Source organism: Ascaphus truei, chromosome 10 (assembly GCF_040206685.1).
Source record: "Ascaphus truei isolate aAscTru1 chromosome 10, aAscTru1.hap1, whole genome shotgun sequence".
Lineage (NCBI taxonomy): Eukaryota > Metazoa > Chordata > Amphibia > Anura > Ascaphidae > Ascaphus > Ascaphus truei.
The window spans coordinates 45,549,235-45,567,836 of record NC_134492.1 but is presented as its reverse complement, the minus strand read 5'-3'; the positions used below and the strand labels follow the sequence as shown (position 1 = coordinate 45,567,836).

Below are 18,602 nucleotides of genomic sequence, written 5' to 3'. Positions count from 1 at the left end.
TTTGGGCAGGGACACAGGGAGTTGAATAACAGATAGGGCCTCATGCAGTAAGCGTTGATAAGGGAAATATGGCCATGTTATAGCCAAAATTGGGTTTGAGATTCAGTAAGCGCCGATAAGTGCTTCATATCGCCAGGTTTCGGAGCCGATAATTTGGTTATGGCCAGTCGCCTGCCGATAAGCCTGTTTTCGACACTGATCGCCACTTTTTTAAATCGGCTGGATTCAACAAAAAAAAACAGCTTATCGGGGCTGATCGGCACTACGAAATTGAGATGTTATGGCCGATTTCTCCCGCCAACTAAAGTTGGCATTTTGGACGGGAGAACAATCGCTAAGGCTGCCGGAACGGCACTTAGAAAAAAAAAATCTTCTGTACATCAATGGAAGTCAATGGAGCGGGGACGTATAACAGTATAGTACTGTTTACGTTTCATTGCTCACAATACAAGGGGGATTTGCATTACAGTGTGGGGGCATTCCCTGCATTGTGTCACAGCTGATGTGTCTTATTTGCATAACATTCGACTTTTACATGTTTTCAGCATTTGCGGGTCACATTACTCATCATGTGATGATGTGGCAAGGGAAAATACTATACTACACTCTTAAAGGAGAACCTCACATCATATCACACATTTTACTCAACTCAGCGACAATTATTTACATGATGTCACACATGTCACACATGTCACTCATACACAGTATATTCATCTTCCTTTACATTACACAATGCTTGTAATGTGACACGCATCTTTAAACGTTCATGTACATCTGTCTTCTCATGTTTACATATACTTTTGGGTCCTCCCTATTTTCATGACGTCACTTATTGGACGCTCAATCACATTGCATGTTTACATTGTAACCGTTGCATTACAAGCACTTCAACCTAACTTATACACACATGTACAGTAATTCATCATTGGGACACCTTGTAAACTCATTCTATACCAACTATCCTCCTTACACAAATGCATGCATATGCACACGACTATTCATTGTTGCCAACATGTCACAATAACATGGATAATTACACATGTTACACAAAACTTTTCCCACGTCAATCTCAGCCTTTTTGTCTCATTACATGACTGACTCTTGCGTTCACAAGTGTTACATGCATTGCACATGCAACTATTTATTTGCAAGCAATCTTTGTACAAAGCTTCACGTCACATCATTGCCAAATATCATCATTCCCTGCAGAATACACACAACAAATACTTAGAACAACAAGTGCACACAGCTTGCCACAGAAGTACTTTATTATGTTAATGTAACACCTTGCATTTTACTATGTCACCTGACATCATCACATACCTATTTAAAGGACGCACATTACCTGCTCATTCACAGCTACTCATTTCAAAATGTTGCGAATGTTTAGGAGACGGAGGAACATTCTTTTCTATGACATGCTTGATGATGAAGACAATCATATAGGGCAAGGTAGGGACACACCGAGGGACAGTGACAGTGACGCGGATACGACAGGGACAGGGAGAGGGACAGGCCGAGGGACAGGTAGAGGGACAGGAGATCAGAGGAGAAGACAGAGGAGACAACTTGTGCCTCGTCCGCGTCTGTACAGGGAGAGAACCCTGTTAGATGGGATGAGTGAGGAGGAGATTGTAAGTCGCTATCGTTTGAGTTCAGCAGCAATCTTAGCTCTTTATGAGGAGATAAGGGGGGATTTAGATTTTTTCACAGCCAGAGGTCGTGCAGTCCCTGGGCTTGTTAAAATGCTGTGCTCATTACATTATCTTGCTTCCGCGTCATACCAGACAACTGTGGGCATAGTGGGCGGGGTCTCGCAATCTACATTCTCGCGGGCCTTGACCCAGTTTCTCTATGCACTCAATAGACGCGCTAGGAATTATATTCATTTTCCTACAGAGGCAACAGAGTGGCTGGAAGTCAGGACTGGCTTTTATAATATAGCAGGGATACCATGTGTGCTGGGTGCAATCGATTGCACACATGTTGCTTTGATTGCACCTAGTCAGAGTGAGCATGTGTACCGCAATCGGAAGCACTACCATTCACTCAATGTACAGGTGGTATGTGATGCCACGATGAGGATAATGCATGTGGTACCCAAGTTCCCTGGTTCCAGTCACGATTCCTCTATCCTGAGGAACTCTTCAGTCTTCCATGCGTTCGAAGAGGGACATTTTGAACCTGGTTGGCTGCTGGGTGAGTACATATTTACATGTTCTAACACAAAACACATGTTGATTTAGGAATGTTGGCATTGTACAATTTGATCACTAATGTCAGCTTATGTGTGCTCCATTCATTATAGGTGACTCAGGATACGGAATTAGGCCGTGGCTCTTGACTCCGGTGCTAAACCCTCAAACTGAAGCAGAGGACAGGTACAATGCAGCCCATATATCTACAAGATCTGTTATAGAGAGGACATTTGGCCTACTCAAGACCAGGTTTAGGTGTCTGGACAGAACTGGTGGGGCTCTTCTATACAAGCCTCAAAAAGTGTCTGATATTATCCTTGCCTGTTGCATTTTGCACAATGTTGCACTCAGGCACAATGTACAGTCAGACCTAGCTGAGGCTTTGGTAGACGAGCATCCCACCCATGTAGCTGCTGAAAATGAACAAACAGCCAGTGGTGGCCAGACACGACAGAATCTCATCAATTCATTTTTTTCTTGTAAGTACAAACTCATATGTTCCTAGTACTACTTTTATAGTTTAATTATGTTATATTAACAATAATGTTTCTTTATATAACCTTCTGTTAGGACACAGATGAATATGGGTTGCACACCTTTCTTTTCTCTGCTGTGTGCACAAAGGGATGTGGCACCGGTATGTTATTGTTGCACAGGTTATATAATCCCTCTTCAATTGTACTTTAGTTGTGTGTATGTGAATACAACTTGGGTAACAAAGCAATAATATTTTAGCATTGTGTTATTCCTTATGCTAAGACAAAACACATATTATGCCCATAATCATTCATGCTTCTAGTATGCTTACATACAATGTTATTGGTGCAGTGTAACATGTACATCCATATGATGTGTACACCAGGCTGATTTACATTTTGAATGTCATGAAATATACATGGTGTTGTACATTTAACACCAAATACACACTTTGCTGTGTTGTTTACGGTACTGAAGATGGCATGTCAATGTTTGCAATTTATATATTGTTCCTTTGCATTATAGGTATATCTCCAGTATGACTGATCATGGTATGTATATTTGCTGACATCTCTCATAAGATGTGGCTACCTCAATCTTCCTATAATTATTGGAACTAAAAACCCAACATATTGGTTTAAACACAAATGTTACATATATGTACTTTCTGTATCATGTATATGCATTTAGCTACTCTTGAGCTTTCATGTGCATTGTATTACAAAATGATTACTCACATTTCATCACATTTTATGTAGGTTTCCTTATAATTTCCATTAATGTAATATAGAGGTGGTTGGAGAAAAGGGGATAACTGTACTTATTTGTTTACTTACGGGAGCACATTCATCACTAGCATAGACACACTTTTTAAGACAACTGTTTGTGTCTCTATCAATTGGTGTAGGATCCATGTATAACACCGACAAATGATAACACCAGCTTTATTATGGTAGCTTATATCATCATATTGACTATACTATGTATTTCTAAACGATTAATAAACACAGTAAACTATAGTTAGTTAGGTTAATGAAATATACACAGAAACGTACTTCATAACATGATGGTGATGTCATATTCAGAACATCATGCATTGGAGGGGACCATAACATCTGGCCAGTAACATTATTTGCTACAGTCCCAAACCATTTCATCTACATACCCATGTAACAAGAGATTTTAAAAATAAATGGCTACTTGGTTGTAAGTGTCCTTTACATTGGGAGAAGGAGTGGCTCACTGAGTAAAGACACACACTGGCACTGATAGTTTGAAGCAGGGGAGTCTGGTTCAATTCCCGGTGTGGGCTCCTTGTGACCTTGGCCAAGTCACTTTATCTCCCTGTGCCTCATGCGGCAAAAAAACATTTGTACGTTCCACGGGCCAGGGACCTCAGGCTGAAACATGTGTCTGTAAATCGCTGCGTACAACTAGCAGCCCTATACATGAACATGCTCATATTATTATTATTATTGTTACATAGTTTCGACAGTCATACGTTCCATTACATATTAGAATACACAAATGTGTTAGCAGAGTGGGAATGGTTGTTATATATAAAACACACCATGTCATAAAATGTTAGTAGTCATTAAAGAACACTCAATAAAAATTCATGAGGCACTCTTTTGCAACATCATTATGTTAATTAAGTGCTTATGCAATATAGGCATAAGGGTATCACATTTTTAATTGTTTGTTAATAAGCGCTGCAAGCAATATAAAATTAGTTCCATATGTAGTATAGTAGTCGGTGGCTCCTCCTCACAATCATCTCATATAAAGGTAGACTCTTCTGAAATCATACATTGATCCGATTGTATCTTCCCCGACATCTCTGAAATACAGCAAACATATGATGGTCAAATATGGCACCTTACTATATATGTATCCGTGACAACGCATTACACAGCTCTATATGATTGTGTACATACACACGTCACTCACTTATATGTTAGAACTACAAGTGTACATCAGTATGTAATGTTTCTTTAAATTTGTAGCAGGCATAACTATGTATATGATGTGAACGTTGCCTGTATACTGAAAAATGTGCGCGCACATCTTAGTGTGCGCACGCACTTCACGCTTGGCTGCACTAACTGTTAGCGCATGCGCAAAACAAAGCGTACGTTGTGCGTTCAATACATCTTGAAAATACCATTAAACATAAAATCTTTCTTTCAAATACAATGAATATGAAACTACATTCGTTCTAAACGAGTACATCTGTATTCTTTTTAAACAGACGTGTTTGGACAGAAAGCACGGCCGATAACACAATGCGCAAATGCAATACGTGTGACGTCATGTTAAGCCAGCGTGAAACGCACGCTAACACTCCTCCCACTCAATTAACATTCGGCTAACGCCCAGGGTACGCCTACAAACACTGAGCCGCACGCATCACACACTGCAGTTACCGTTACTATAACAAAACATGACAGCCAATAGGCTTTGAGGCGCGCACGTCGCTTGGGGGCGGGACTTACATCACTAATCCTTTTTAAGGACGCCTTGGCCCATGACAAGGGTCCCACGTCATACGTGGTGGACCCGGTTTTCAATGTTGTAGATGTTGCATGATAACAAAACAGGTATGTGTTAGAGTAATGGTAAAATGTTGCTAATATGTTTAAAGGGATAGGAAAGTACGTATATTTATTCCGTCAGCAATGTGTACTACTCTTTCAGGTCCTACTATATTGTATTAGGAAACAATTTGTTTGTGATCGCTACATGTTATGCAGTCTGCAATGTTACGCTGTATCCACGCATTGAAAGTGAAAATGGTGGTTACAAAAAAAAAAAAAATTTAAACGCAGAGTCAACGCATAACGATTGTTATATTTACCATTCTTCTAGAATTAACTCTTCGCCTGGCTGCAACTGGTCGCTCCAGAAATGCAAGCCATTTTCATCCACGCTTAACCCAACCGCTGAATCCAGTATGGCACATATCTCCTCCAGGATGCGCTCATAGGAATCGCCACTGCTTTCTTCAAATAATTGGTCGGGAGGTAGGTTCATTTCTTCCGGTTCCCATTCCAATGCAATTTCAGCTGAAAGGCTTGGTACATAATCATAGTACTTTTGTTCTTGTACAATGTGGGTTTCAGGAATGGAGGCTGCAGATATTGCAGCACGTATCGATTCAAAGGGATCAGTAGTAGCGGATACATTGCTATTGCCATTAGGAATAAATATGCCTTTCACGACAATATAAGTGCCGTCTTTCAGGATAAATTGTTTTTCCGGGGCAATCTTCCAGAAACCATAGGTGTGTTGTAGCTTATCCTGGTCACGTTCAAAAAAGTCATTACTTGATAAAGTGAATCTTATTGAGGAATTAAAATTCCGTGCATGCTTACGGTCTTGGTAATAAGGATATTTTGCTCGAATGAAATCATCGATTTGGCGTGTGCTTGCTTTCTGTCCGCGACTGTTCAAGATGGCTTCACAGATCATGTACTTATACCCTAAAAGGGGATTAATATTGTTAACGAATTCATCAGCCATGTCTGAGTAGCACAAAAGCTGTGTGCAGGTCTGTGTTATTTGCTCATCAAAATGAATGTGCTGAATGGCTAACAAACTCCTGTTTTTCCTTGTCAAGGTCAACAAAAGTAACTACTTTGACTCCTTATTTCAAACGCCAATTGGATTTGTTTGTCTAATTGGGTTAACAGTTGTGGTTCGTGATATGGGACTGTGGGAGAAACATTTCTCCTTCTTTTATCTCGTTTGTGAAAAACATCCCTAGACTGTGAATGCGTTCACATAGTGTTTTTTTGAAAACTAACAAAGACCAGTGTGTGAAAATATTTCTTAGCCAGGCATATCAGTAAAAACACACCTGCAAAAAGAAATGTTTTTTCCCCGCTTACATTTCTGTGTGTATGTGAAAGTCTGGTTAACTCCCTGTCTGCATGAGTTTAAATACGTGTGTATATATATATATATATATATATATATATAAATATATCTCTTATAAAAATATATATATATTTATATATAATATTTTATTTTTTTTTATATTGCAGGAGTACACACAACATTGATGGCATTAAGTATACCTTGTATGAAACCTATTTAAATGGTGAGAAACATGATTGAATTAAGTAATAAACATTTGTTTAAGCACAATACTGTTAGAGTCTCATACTTAGGATATTTCTCAAACATTAGGCCTGTATTATTAAAATAGTGTGCTTTCACAAGGAAGCATGAAGTGTATTAGTTTGTGAATACCAGTTTATATAGTACTATATATATATATATATATATATATATATATATATATATATATATATATATATATATATATATATATATATATACACACATATATACATATATATATACACATATATACATATATATATACACATATATACATATATATATACACATATATACATATATATATACACATATACACATATATACATATAGACATATATACATATATATATACACATATATACATATATATATACACATATATACATATATATATATACACATATATACATATATATATATACACACTCAAACACTCACACTCACACTCACTCAGTGTGTGTGTGTGTGTGTGTGTGTGTGTGTATATATATTATTATACATTCTGAGATGTTATAGAAACGAACACACAACTGATTAAAGGACAAAATTACAATGGCCAAGCAAGGCAAAGGTAAGTAATAATTTACACATAATCCTGCTGTACACGTACAAGAAAGATGTTTGCACTTACTTAGGTGTTTTAATAATTGCATGTGACTAATATGCATATGCAATTCTTACATCAATTAACACACCCAAATGCAATGTTTTGCTGCAAAGTCAATGGCAGCTTCTCTAAACTTAGCAACTGGCTCCTGGTGGACCATTACTGAACAGACGATTACAACATAAATATTTATAACACAATTAATTATGAGTGTTAACATTTCCAAAACTTCACGTGTACAAGAACATAGTTGAAAGTTTGGAAACAACACAGTCTTCAGCATACATACAATAGTAATTAGATAATCTGAAGTCAACAAAACAAGGCCAAAGACATATTTTCTGAATTATAACATTTATTTTTTTTGTTCCTTTTGCGAGCGAGTAACAGGCCTGCTTGTTGTCTCTTGAATTTTCCTTTTTCTTTTGCCACCAACTTTAGGCACAACAGAGCCACTTTGAGTGGCCTCTGGCACTTCACGGGCAGGGCTTGTGGCCAGTGACTGTTCACCTACGGGGCTTGTGGCCAGTGACTCACCTACAGGGCTTGTGGCCAGTGACTCACCTACAGGGCTTTTGGGCAGTGATTCACCTACAGGGCTTTTGGGCAGCGATTCACCTACAGGGCTTTTGGGCAGCGACTCACCTACAGGGCTTTTGGGCAGCGACTCACCTACAGGGCTTTTGGGCAGCGATTCACCTACAGGGCTTTTGGGTAGTGACTGTTCACGGACAGGGCTTGTGCCCAGTGACACATGTGAGCAAGTTGGTAGACACTGCACAAGTGATGGTTGGTCTGTTTCATGTGTGTCTATTGTTGTTTTTGACCAAAAACTGGTCAGTAGTAACTGCTTGTATTTTGTTTTTGTGGGCTCCTTTGTAGGTGTCAGCTGCTGATTTTGTACAGATGGCAGTGGTAGTATGTCGTCAGGAACCTGCACAGCAATCTCTGCTACTTGACCGGTAACATTTGGGCCTGGTGAATGAATATCAGATGAATGTGGTGAAAACTGACCTGCATGAACAGATCCTGGCTGGGAGGTGTTGAATTGTGGTACATTAGTCATTCTCCAGTAATTAGCTTGTGTTTGCTGAACAACTAATGCTTCGAATGAGGTGTTGATTTTTTGCAACTGTTTAGGCACTTCAATGAAGACTCTGTGGAGATGTGCCAATTGTGATACTGTTTCTTCCTGCAGTCCAATCATCCTTTCCAGCACTGTCATCATGTCTGAATGGCGACGATTTTCTGCGTCCACTATTTTTCCCTCTGAAGCTACAATTGCATCGTATGTGGAAGTTGATGGACGATTTGGCGGTACAACAGTTTCTATTGGCACCTCTTCATGGTCACATGATTGTATTTCAGTCTCTTCTGTGGCGTCATCCTCATCATACTCATCATCCTCATCACCATGATGTTCTAAAAAGAAATGTACACATTATTAAATGGCATGTTAATGTATGCTGTGTTACTATGTAATTGTACTATGTCCTAAGTAACACCTAACATGTTAGCATACGTTTTATAACCTCATTAAAAACTACCTTGACTTACGAATAATGTTTGGACTCAGTATGAAATATGAATGAATGAAAAGTTGCTCTAAACTCAGAAGTCCTACATGATAATTAACATCACTAACACAATACATGTTGCCTTACACTTAATTTTCACTGACACTAAGTAATCCTATTTAAAGAAGATGTGCAAAACAAATAATGCACATGACAACATAACATATAGAAGAGCACATATTATATGGCCAGCAAATGATACACTCACCTTCTAGTAGTGTTGAGCTGGCTGACCCAGGTGAAGACACTTGTTCCATCTCAGGTGACACATGTCCTCCAGGGGCAACTATATATAACAATAACATAAGTTTTACATTTACATGTGTAAATATTGAACAAACACTTATTGTATGTTCTGTATTTATGATTAACTAACAACATCAGTTCCTTAACCGAAAATGTGTGTGAAAGTGAACATAAATAGTTGTAATAACACTGTACATGCCTGTGTACTTAGAATTTTTGAGTTCCCTAACATACAACATACTATGTTTCTGCAGTAATGCGTGAGGATAAATAGATTAAATGAGTACATAAAAATCATATGTTGTGTAGTGATATCAGTATCATAATGTACATAACTATCATGAGATGACCATTCACAATGGTTATCATGAAGGTGGTCATATTGCAAAAAGTGTTGTTTTTGGTAGAGGATATGTGTGGTACATTAATCGAAGATGTGGCACACCTGAATGTGGCTGTGACTCAACAAGACAACACATGCAGTGTGTGATAATGTGTCTTTCATAGTAGTTCAACTATAGATATGAGTGAACTAATGTGTGACGTACGCTTTGATAAGTAATGAGTTGTTGGGGCATTTAGTAGCTAGAGTTAAGCTTTCAAATGAGTGTGATTAACTTCAGTTGTGCTATTCAGGTTGTAAGAAAGGTATTCCCTTCCCCAAAAAGCCTAATCAGCCACACCTTTCAATGACTTGAACCAGGTGCAAATGGTGTGAACTAAGTTGACCGTGAAATGAGGCTGTAATTAGTGTGTGTGCTGAACCCCACCCCCTCTGTTGAAGTGTATGCTGTGATGAGATATTAATTGCAGCTGCTTTAACACAATGGTAGATGAGCTAAGTAGTCATCTGCAGTGTTTAAGTTATGAAAACAATGACATAACATATGATACGTGTGCCTCATTATGCTGTCTGTATATGACATAAAGCAAAAATGGACCTTTTCATAAGCAACTATAGATGTGTTAGTGCCAGTGATGTTTGTAGGCCGTTACATGCAATTTCTTTGATGCATGCTTAAAATAGGCAGTAATGTCATGTTTGTCGGAGTAAAATCAATAAAATACACAATAATATGATACATATTTCTGTTCTGTACCTGTAGCTACTAATAATTTCTCATGAACATGTGTTACACATGTGTACTACCCTGTTGTTCCCCATCTTCGCCCACCATCAATTGCTTCCACTGCAGCTATGCATTTTGGGAATTCACATGTAAATGAGCACGCAATGGCACGTGCTATATTAGTTACTGCTTTTAGTAGGACTACTACATATATGTCTATTTTGAGATATATATATACAGAATCAGACATATACATATATAGATGCAGGTATGCTTATATTGTGAAGACAGTATAAAAAGCAGTGTAAATATGCAAAATAACTGTAAGCAACGACACGCCTAGTACAGTAATATTTATCACCTGCTGGAAATTGTGACGGATAAATTCCAATGTCACGGTCACCAGCCAAGCCTTCCACGACGACGGTAAGTAATTTTGGCCGAAGCAGCTCCTCCAATGGAGTCAATATGAGACGTTGTGGTGTGGGCCCACCTCCAGTGCCAGTAGCATGCACGCGTTGGTCTTGTATTTTCTTTTTCAATTTGGACCTAATATCATCAAATCTTTTCCGACAATGATACTTGTCCCTGACACTATTCCCACAGGCATTGACACCAATGACTATTGTGTCCCACATTTCTTTTTTGCTTGCTGCACTTGTCCGCCCTTGAAAAACATATAAAAGATATGAGGTAAATTAATAATAATATAAGCACCAGTTTCCTACACTGCTAGCTGTTCCAAGAGATAGCAAACATGCTGTTTTATGTGTAATATGTGCAGCACATGAGCATTCACTACTAAACCTATACATGTAAGCAAGGTTGCATTCATATTGTATGCAGTTCTGGCAAATTGACCGGCTGTGTTTATTTGTCCTTGTAAGGCATGGTAAAAAGCTGTGTTTCCACACTAATGAACATAGAAAGATATTGTGTACCCATATTTGCATATGAACAAAACTCAGATGACCTAGGATCACATGTATTTGAATAATAAATGTAAAGTTACACTTACCTACTAAATGTCCATAGAGACTGTCATAGTGCTCCAGAATGCCAGTGACAAGAGCCCTATTTTCCTGGTCATTGAAGCGAGGATTACGTGGCTTCTCCACACGTTTTTTCCGAGCAGGTTTAGGGTCAGAGCTTGGCTGGTGCTGACTGGACTCTCCTTCTTCCAATGGAAGAGCCTCCAAAAGCTGGCCACCAGCAAGCACGCCACCACCAGACACCCCATCAGCAACTGCGCCACCAGCAGCACTCCCAGCACCAGCACTCCCACTCCTAGCACCAGCACTCCCACTCCTAGCACCAGCACTCACACTCCTAGCACCAGCACTCACACTCCTAGCACCAGCACTCCCAGCACCAGCACTCCCACTCACAGCAACAGCACTCCAACTCCCAGCACCAGCACTCCCACTCACAGCAACAGCACTCCCACTCCCAACAACAGCACTCCCACTCCCAACAACAGCACTCCCACTCCCAGCAACACCACTCGCAGCACCAGCACTCCCACTCCCAACAACAGCACTCCCACTCCCAGCAACACCACTCGGTGCACCAGCAACATCACTCCCCTGAACAGAACGTTCACTCCGACGCGTACTCGCACGAGTAGCACTCCCACTCCCACCAGCATCACTCTTCCCACGCTTTGCGGGCATACTTCCAGCACTCACAAAAAACAGACAAGAAATGTACAGGCAATCACACGACCCACTTCCACATATAAAACAAGACAAAGATGTAAACAAAACAACAAAGGACAAAGCTCACCCAATACACAACAAGTCTCTCAGTCAATATGCAAATGTTCAATCGTCCAGCTCTGTGCGTCTCTCTCACTCCCAACAACACAGAGAATGATTAGCAGTACACGTTGCCTTTAAATATGGCGCGCAATCAAAAACATGCTTGTTTCGCCTGATTCAGCAAGATTTGTGATTGTGCAACCTAACAGCACCCCGCCACGCACGCCGATACACCTGTGTGTGATCGGCTCATCATCGTGAGAGTGGGCGGATTTGTTTTCTGGTTGATTTTGAATGTATTCGGCACTTACTGCATACGGAGAGGGAAAAACGCCAATAACATGACTAATCGATAAGCTTGCCGATTTCACATAATCGTCGCTTACTGCATGAGGCCCATAATCATTGATCTGACTACTATGTATACCACGCTACAACAAATTAGGTAATTACACAAGAGCTAAAGGAGACGTATGGTAGATACTGAATAGACCTTAGATGTCTATTTTTTACTCAGTTTATTAAATCACAATGTATACTGTTTTAATTACACTACGATTTATTAAAATAAAATAAAAATAACATTATTTACCTTTTTCACCCCTGACCGTTTATTACATAAAGGTCTGCGGTGCGCCTACTAAAGGGACTCTTTAGTGTATTTCCTTTGATACACTTATCTAGTCATATTTGACCTATCCCTAGGCAGCACGCCTCCACCATAAAGGGGTATCAGAGCGAGGTTTCCCTCTATAGATTTTTTAAAACCTACCTTTGACAAATTTATATAATTTATAATAATACTATTATTTTGTCATACAGGTTTATCCAATTTATTTGATCTCCCTTCTTTTGTTTATGTGAACTCTGGGATCCATCATTATTACATTCATTACATTATGCTAAATTATATTTTTTTCATTTTGGGTGCTATTTTATTTTTGAACACTCGTATTGAGCTCCTGTCTGTTTCTTTTAATTAATTAATTTTTCTAGCTGATCACCTGTTTGTGCATTTAAGCTTTCTACAGTTTTTCTTACTGCGATGATTCTGTTTACTTATGCTAATTAAGTCTTTCTCTTTTGATTGGCCAAATGACGGAGTGCTAACCAACTATAGCCCTTTGTGATGTGATGCGGATATGCCAGTGGTAGACGCCCCATGGCAGCCTTGTGCTGCTGTCTGTGTGGCCATCTCGTTGGAGCCTATTACTGTTTCCTGTGTACTCGCGAGATTTTGAAAGTGAGGAATGTTTCCGCATTTCTGATTGGTTAAGTGACGAATTGGAGACCAATCGCGGGTCTGCTCGCAGGATCTGGGAGGCAAAGCTTTTCCCCCAGCAGCGCTGCTGTTGTACAACGCAGGGTGTAATTGGCCTGCCTATTACCAAACCCTAATCGGATCATACTCTTCAGCTGTGTTTTCTCTGTTGCTCGCAATGTGATTGGATCACGTCATTTTTTATGCGTCCTTTTAAACCCTCTATGGACGCCTTTACACTAAGCCCCCGGATGAAGGAAAGGGTGCGAAACGTACGTCGTGGTTCTGTCTGTTTGCACTCCCCAGGGACCAACCCCCCTTCTTTGCTGTGGACCTCTGCTGGATATTTCACTCTGTGATTTTTGCCCTCACCTCTGGACCTTTTTGAGGACTTTCATGCTGACAACATTAATGGTGACCTGCAAGTTAATTGTTTATTGTCATTTCTCTTGAGTTGCCATATGTACTATATGTCTCATTTTTGGTGATCAGAGTGGTTCTGCATTAGCACTTATTTAGTGTAGTTATCAGCTGTATTTAGGTTTTAGTACTTAGCAGTCTTTTAAACCATAGGAGTAGATTCTATTACCGTTTTTCTGCTCTGTATTATACATGTTTTTTTTGTGTCGCTTGACCTACTATATTATATTCAAGTACTTTCTATCCTATGTTTGGGTTAGAATACATTATGTAGGGGTTCCTTGGGGACTTTTTTAATCTATTTTGTGTGATCCATGTTTTTCCTTGAATAAATTAACACATTACTACGTTTACTTGAGTGCTTTTAGTGGGACACTCTTTTTCTCTTTTTTCTTTTGGTATTCATATTATATTTGTCCCCAGCACCGTCATTAGACTGTTATTTATATTTATTTATCAGTATTATCCTATTTTTTGATTTAAGCAACTTTGTGTCATTTTTTTTAGTTAGTTGCAGGCTTATCTTTGCTGTTCTACACACACACACACACACACACACACACACACACACACACACACACACACACACACACACACACACACACACACACACACACACACACACACACACACACACACACACACACACACACACACACACACACACACACACACACACACATATATATATACGCACACACACATATTATATTAATACATTAATAAATTTAGTAAAGAACAGCAATTGTTATCATCTGTAGTCCAAGAGAAGACTATAAAGGAAGTAAGTCACGGAGAATGTAAAGATAATAGCAATCAAACCAAGTCAATATATGTATGCCCCATTGAAAATAGGTTTTCACCCCTAAGACTGGATGATTCTATCATCTATGATTATGATAATACTAGCTGATATACCCGGCGTTGCCCGTTATGTAATGTTCTGGCTCCCCCATCCTCCCTCTCAACTCCCTTCCCCCCCTCTTCACAGCTGTTCAGAGATGCGTCCCCCTCCCCCCACTGTTCACAGCTCCGATTCCCACCCCCAATCAATGCTTTGTTTTCCCCCTCCCCCCAATTCACAGCTCCGTTCCCCCCCCCCTGTTCACAGCTCTGTGCCCCTGGTGTGTTTGGCAGCTGAGCTGACTGTGGGGGGAAGTGTGTGTCAGTCAGTCAGTGAGTGTGTGTCAGTCAGTCAGTGAATGTGTCAGTCAGTCAGTGAGTGTGTGTCAGTCAGTGTGTGTCAGTCAGTGTGTGTGTCAGTCAGTGAGTGTGTGTGTCAGTCAGTGAGTGTGTGTATCATTCAGTGAGTGTGTGTGTCAGTGAGTGAGTATGTGTGTCAGTCAGTGAGTGTGTGTCAGTCAGTCAGAGAGTGTCAGTCAGTCAGTCAGTGTGTGTCAGTCAGTCAGTCAGTGTGTGTCAGTCAGTCAGTCAGTGTGTGTCAGTCAGTCAGTCAGTGTGTGTCAGTCAGTATGTATTTATGTGTGGGCTTCACCCCTTTCTCTCCTGACTCCCTCCCCACCTCCTTTTCCTGACTCCCTCTCCCCCCCTCTCTCCTGACTCCCTCCCCCCCTCTCCTAACTTCCTCCCCCCCCTGCTGACTGGCAGTGGGGTGCTAGTGTCGGCGGTGAGTGGACAGGTGAGGCGCTGCTGAGAGGGGGGGGTGGTGGGCTCAGAGGCGGCTGCAGTGGTGTTGTCCTTCCCCCTCCCCCCCGCATCTGTGTTGGCAGCGGGTGGGGAGGAGGTGAGGCACTGCTGAGAGAGGGTGGGGGTGGTGGGGCAGAGGCGGGTGTCGTCATCGGTGGTGGTTCCCCCTCCCCCACGTGCATCTGTGTCAGCAGCGGGTGGGGAGGAGGTGAGGCGCTGCTGAGAGAGGGTGGGGGGTGGTGGGGCAGAGGCGGGTGTCGTCGTCGTCGGTGGTTCCCCCTCCCCCGCGCGGAGCTGTGTCAGCGGCAGGTGGGGAGGTGAGGCGCTGCTGAGAAATGGTGTGGTGGGGGAGAGGTGGTGGCAGTTTCCCTCCCCCCCCACGTGGAGCTGTGTCGGTGGTGACACTACCCGCATGCTGCTGCTGGCCGGGGCTCGGGTGAGCCTGGTGGATTCCCTGGGGGGAAGTGAGCTGTGGGGGGGGGGAGCTGGCGGGGAGGTGATCTGGGTGAGGAGAGAGAGAGAGAGAGACAGAGAGAGACAGAGAGAGACAGAGAGACAGAGAGAGACAGGGAGAGAGACAGTTAGGCGAGGCCGAGGGGGAAGGTGAGCTGCAGGTGAGGAGAAGAAGAGTGGCAGTTGGGTGATGTCATAGAGCCACCAATCTGATTGGCCAGAGGCTGAGGACCAATCAGATTCACCACATCTAGCACCAACCTCACAAAATTCAATTTTATATATATAGATTGTTCAGGGTGACTGCAAGGGAGGAGCGAGACCCAAAATACAAACTTGTGATGATAGTAAGATTTCTAAAAGTACATCTAAAGGGGAGTCTGCTACTGCTTTATGTTCCTCGCCTTCTGCTTCTTCTTCTTTTTTAGACCAGGTACAGAGCGAAGGTGTGCCGTGGCTAAGGACATACCAGCTCTGGGAGAAAAATCACCAACAGGGGTCACAACAAGATCAAAATCGAAGAAGATGACGAAGTTCAGAGGCACAAGAGCAGGGCAGTGCTGCCAAAGAACGAAGAGTTGTAAATCACTAAGGGAGCAACCACATAAATATGGTATATTCAACCTTTCAGCACACATACTATCCTCCCACCAGATTTCACATCTAGCTAAGGGTCTCTCGTTCTCTCCTTCTTCAGCTCCTGATAAATTTGAACTTTTCATGGATTTAAATAAATTTATACGGAAGATCACATTAAAAAGGTATTTTACCATGAAAAATTCTAGGGAAGAATCAATCACTGATTTTAATACACAATTAGAGATCTGAATCCAAGCATTAAAATCTCTATTAAAGGAATAAAACCCCATTGAAGGGTAACAATGATTCATTTGGAGTGGAGTTACCTATGGAATCTGTGTGCATGGGTCCAAATATACGACTCACTGATTCCCAATTAACTCTCCATCCATCAAATTCTATTTTGGAACCCATAATCAAGCAATCACCTTTTGGACCCAAATCAGTGTTTTTCCCATATCAATCTAAGGGTATCTTTGTTGAGACTTTCTACACCATGGTGCTCAATGATCTAGAGCTCCTTTGCTCTGCCCCAGTGAATAGGAAGAATATTTCACCATTAGAATGGATGGCCATGAAAGAGTTTCGTACTCAGGACAATATTGTTATCCGTCAGGCTGATAAGGGAGGTGGTATTGTTATCCAGGATAGGGAGCTCTATGTATAGGAAGCAAATCGATTATTGCAAAATGAAATATTTTATGCAACTCTAAATAATGACCCCACCATTGAATATCAATCTCTATATCATAAACATCTGGTGGAGGCAAGGGACAGTGCTATCATTACACTGTCCGAGTTTAAGTTCCTGTACATAGAGCATCCAAGGATTCCTATTTTCTACCACCTCCCTAAGATTCACAAGAGCCTTGACTGTCCTCCAGGGAGACCCATAGTATCAGGGATAGAGTCGATGAAAAAACAAGAGGGTTCGGGAGTGATCACAGAACCACACTAATTGAGTAAAGTAATCAAGTGTATAATTGTGGTAATTTAAGATGTGGGTGCAAACTGTGAACTGAAAAGTGAATCAGAGAAGAGGGGGAAGGGGAACACAAAATGGATGTGCCCCCTAAAAGAATTCACTAAACTGCACTCCTACATTATTTAAAATTTAATTTTTAATGAATTTACTTAAAACATATATTACCAAAACGTTGTGTACTGTGAATTAAAAATAAATTAAATTAACAATACCGAGCATCCCTGTCAGTGAATGTGTGATTATACAATCCCAGTTTAGCAAGTCAATATTGTTGGGATTAGGAAGACAAAGGATGCTGTAAATCAGGGTGTTAACCCCTCTGGAGCGACTATGAGACCAGGAAGTAAGTATATATAAAGATATATCCTACTCAGTGAGCAATTAAATAGTTGGAAGTCCAGCAGTCCTGCTCAAGTATATACCAACAAGCACTTGAAGTGATAATTAATGATATATAACCATGCATATGCTTAGGTGGTACACAACTGCGCGTCCAACGCGTGTTTCCCTCCAGCAAAGGAGCTTCTTCAGGGACAAAGTTGTGTCAGTCTCCTACTTGGAGCTGTTTTAATGTAGTGCTCTGAAGTCTCCTGGTCCTATCTATGTAGACCCTACTAGCTGGGTATTTTTACCACAGCCAGTGAGTTTGCCTTCCTGCTTCATATGACATATGCTCACTTAGAGTCCTTTGATGGGTAACTCACTGTTAACGATACTGTGAGTGCCAGCTCCACTATGCTGTCAACTACTTTCCACTAATAGAGCATGTGTCAGCGTTACCACCTAAGCATATGCATGGTTATATATCATTAATTATCACTTCAAGTGCTTGTTGGTATATACTTGAGCGGGACTGCTGGACTTCCAACTATTTAATTGCTCACTGAGTAGGATATATCTTTATATATACTTACTTCCTGGTCTCATAGTCGCTCCAGAGAGGTTAACACCTGATTTACAGCATCCTTTGTCTTCCTAATCCCAACAATATTGACTTGCTAAACTGGGATTGTATAATCACACATTCACTGACAGGGATGCTGGGTATTGTTAATTTAATTTATTTTTAATTCACAGTACACAAAGTTTTGGTAATATATGTTTTAAGTAAATTCATTAAAAGTTAAATTTTATATAATGTAGGAGTGCAGTTTAGTGAATTCTTTTAGGGGGCACATCCATTTTGTGTTCCCC

General features: G+C 40.8%; 1 protein-coding gene across 1 annotated transcript; it reads right to left on the bottom strand.

The window, feature by feature from the left end:
• Nucleotides 1-8,055: 8,055 nt before the first annotated feature.
• Nucleotides 8,056-18,335, bottom strand: LOC142503333 (uncharacterized). The gene is made up of 5 exons (XM_075615486.1): nucleotides 18,323-18,335; nucleotides 10,665-10,970; nucleotides 9,196-9,273; nucleotides 8,110-8,832; nucleotides 8,056-8,063 (listed from the first exon to the last, which is right to left on the bottom strand). Exons 1-5 carry the CDS (start codon nucleotides 18,333-18,335, stop codon nucleotides 8,056-8,058), a joined length of 1,128 nt encoding a protein of 375 aa, XP_075471601.1.
• Between the last annotated feature and the right edge of the window lie 267 nt (nucleotides 18,336-18,602).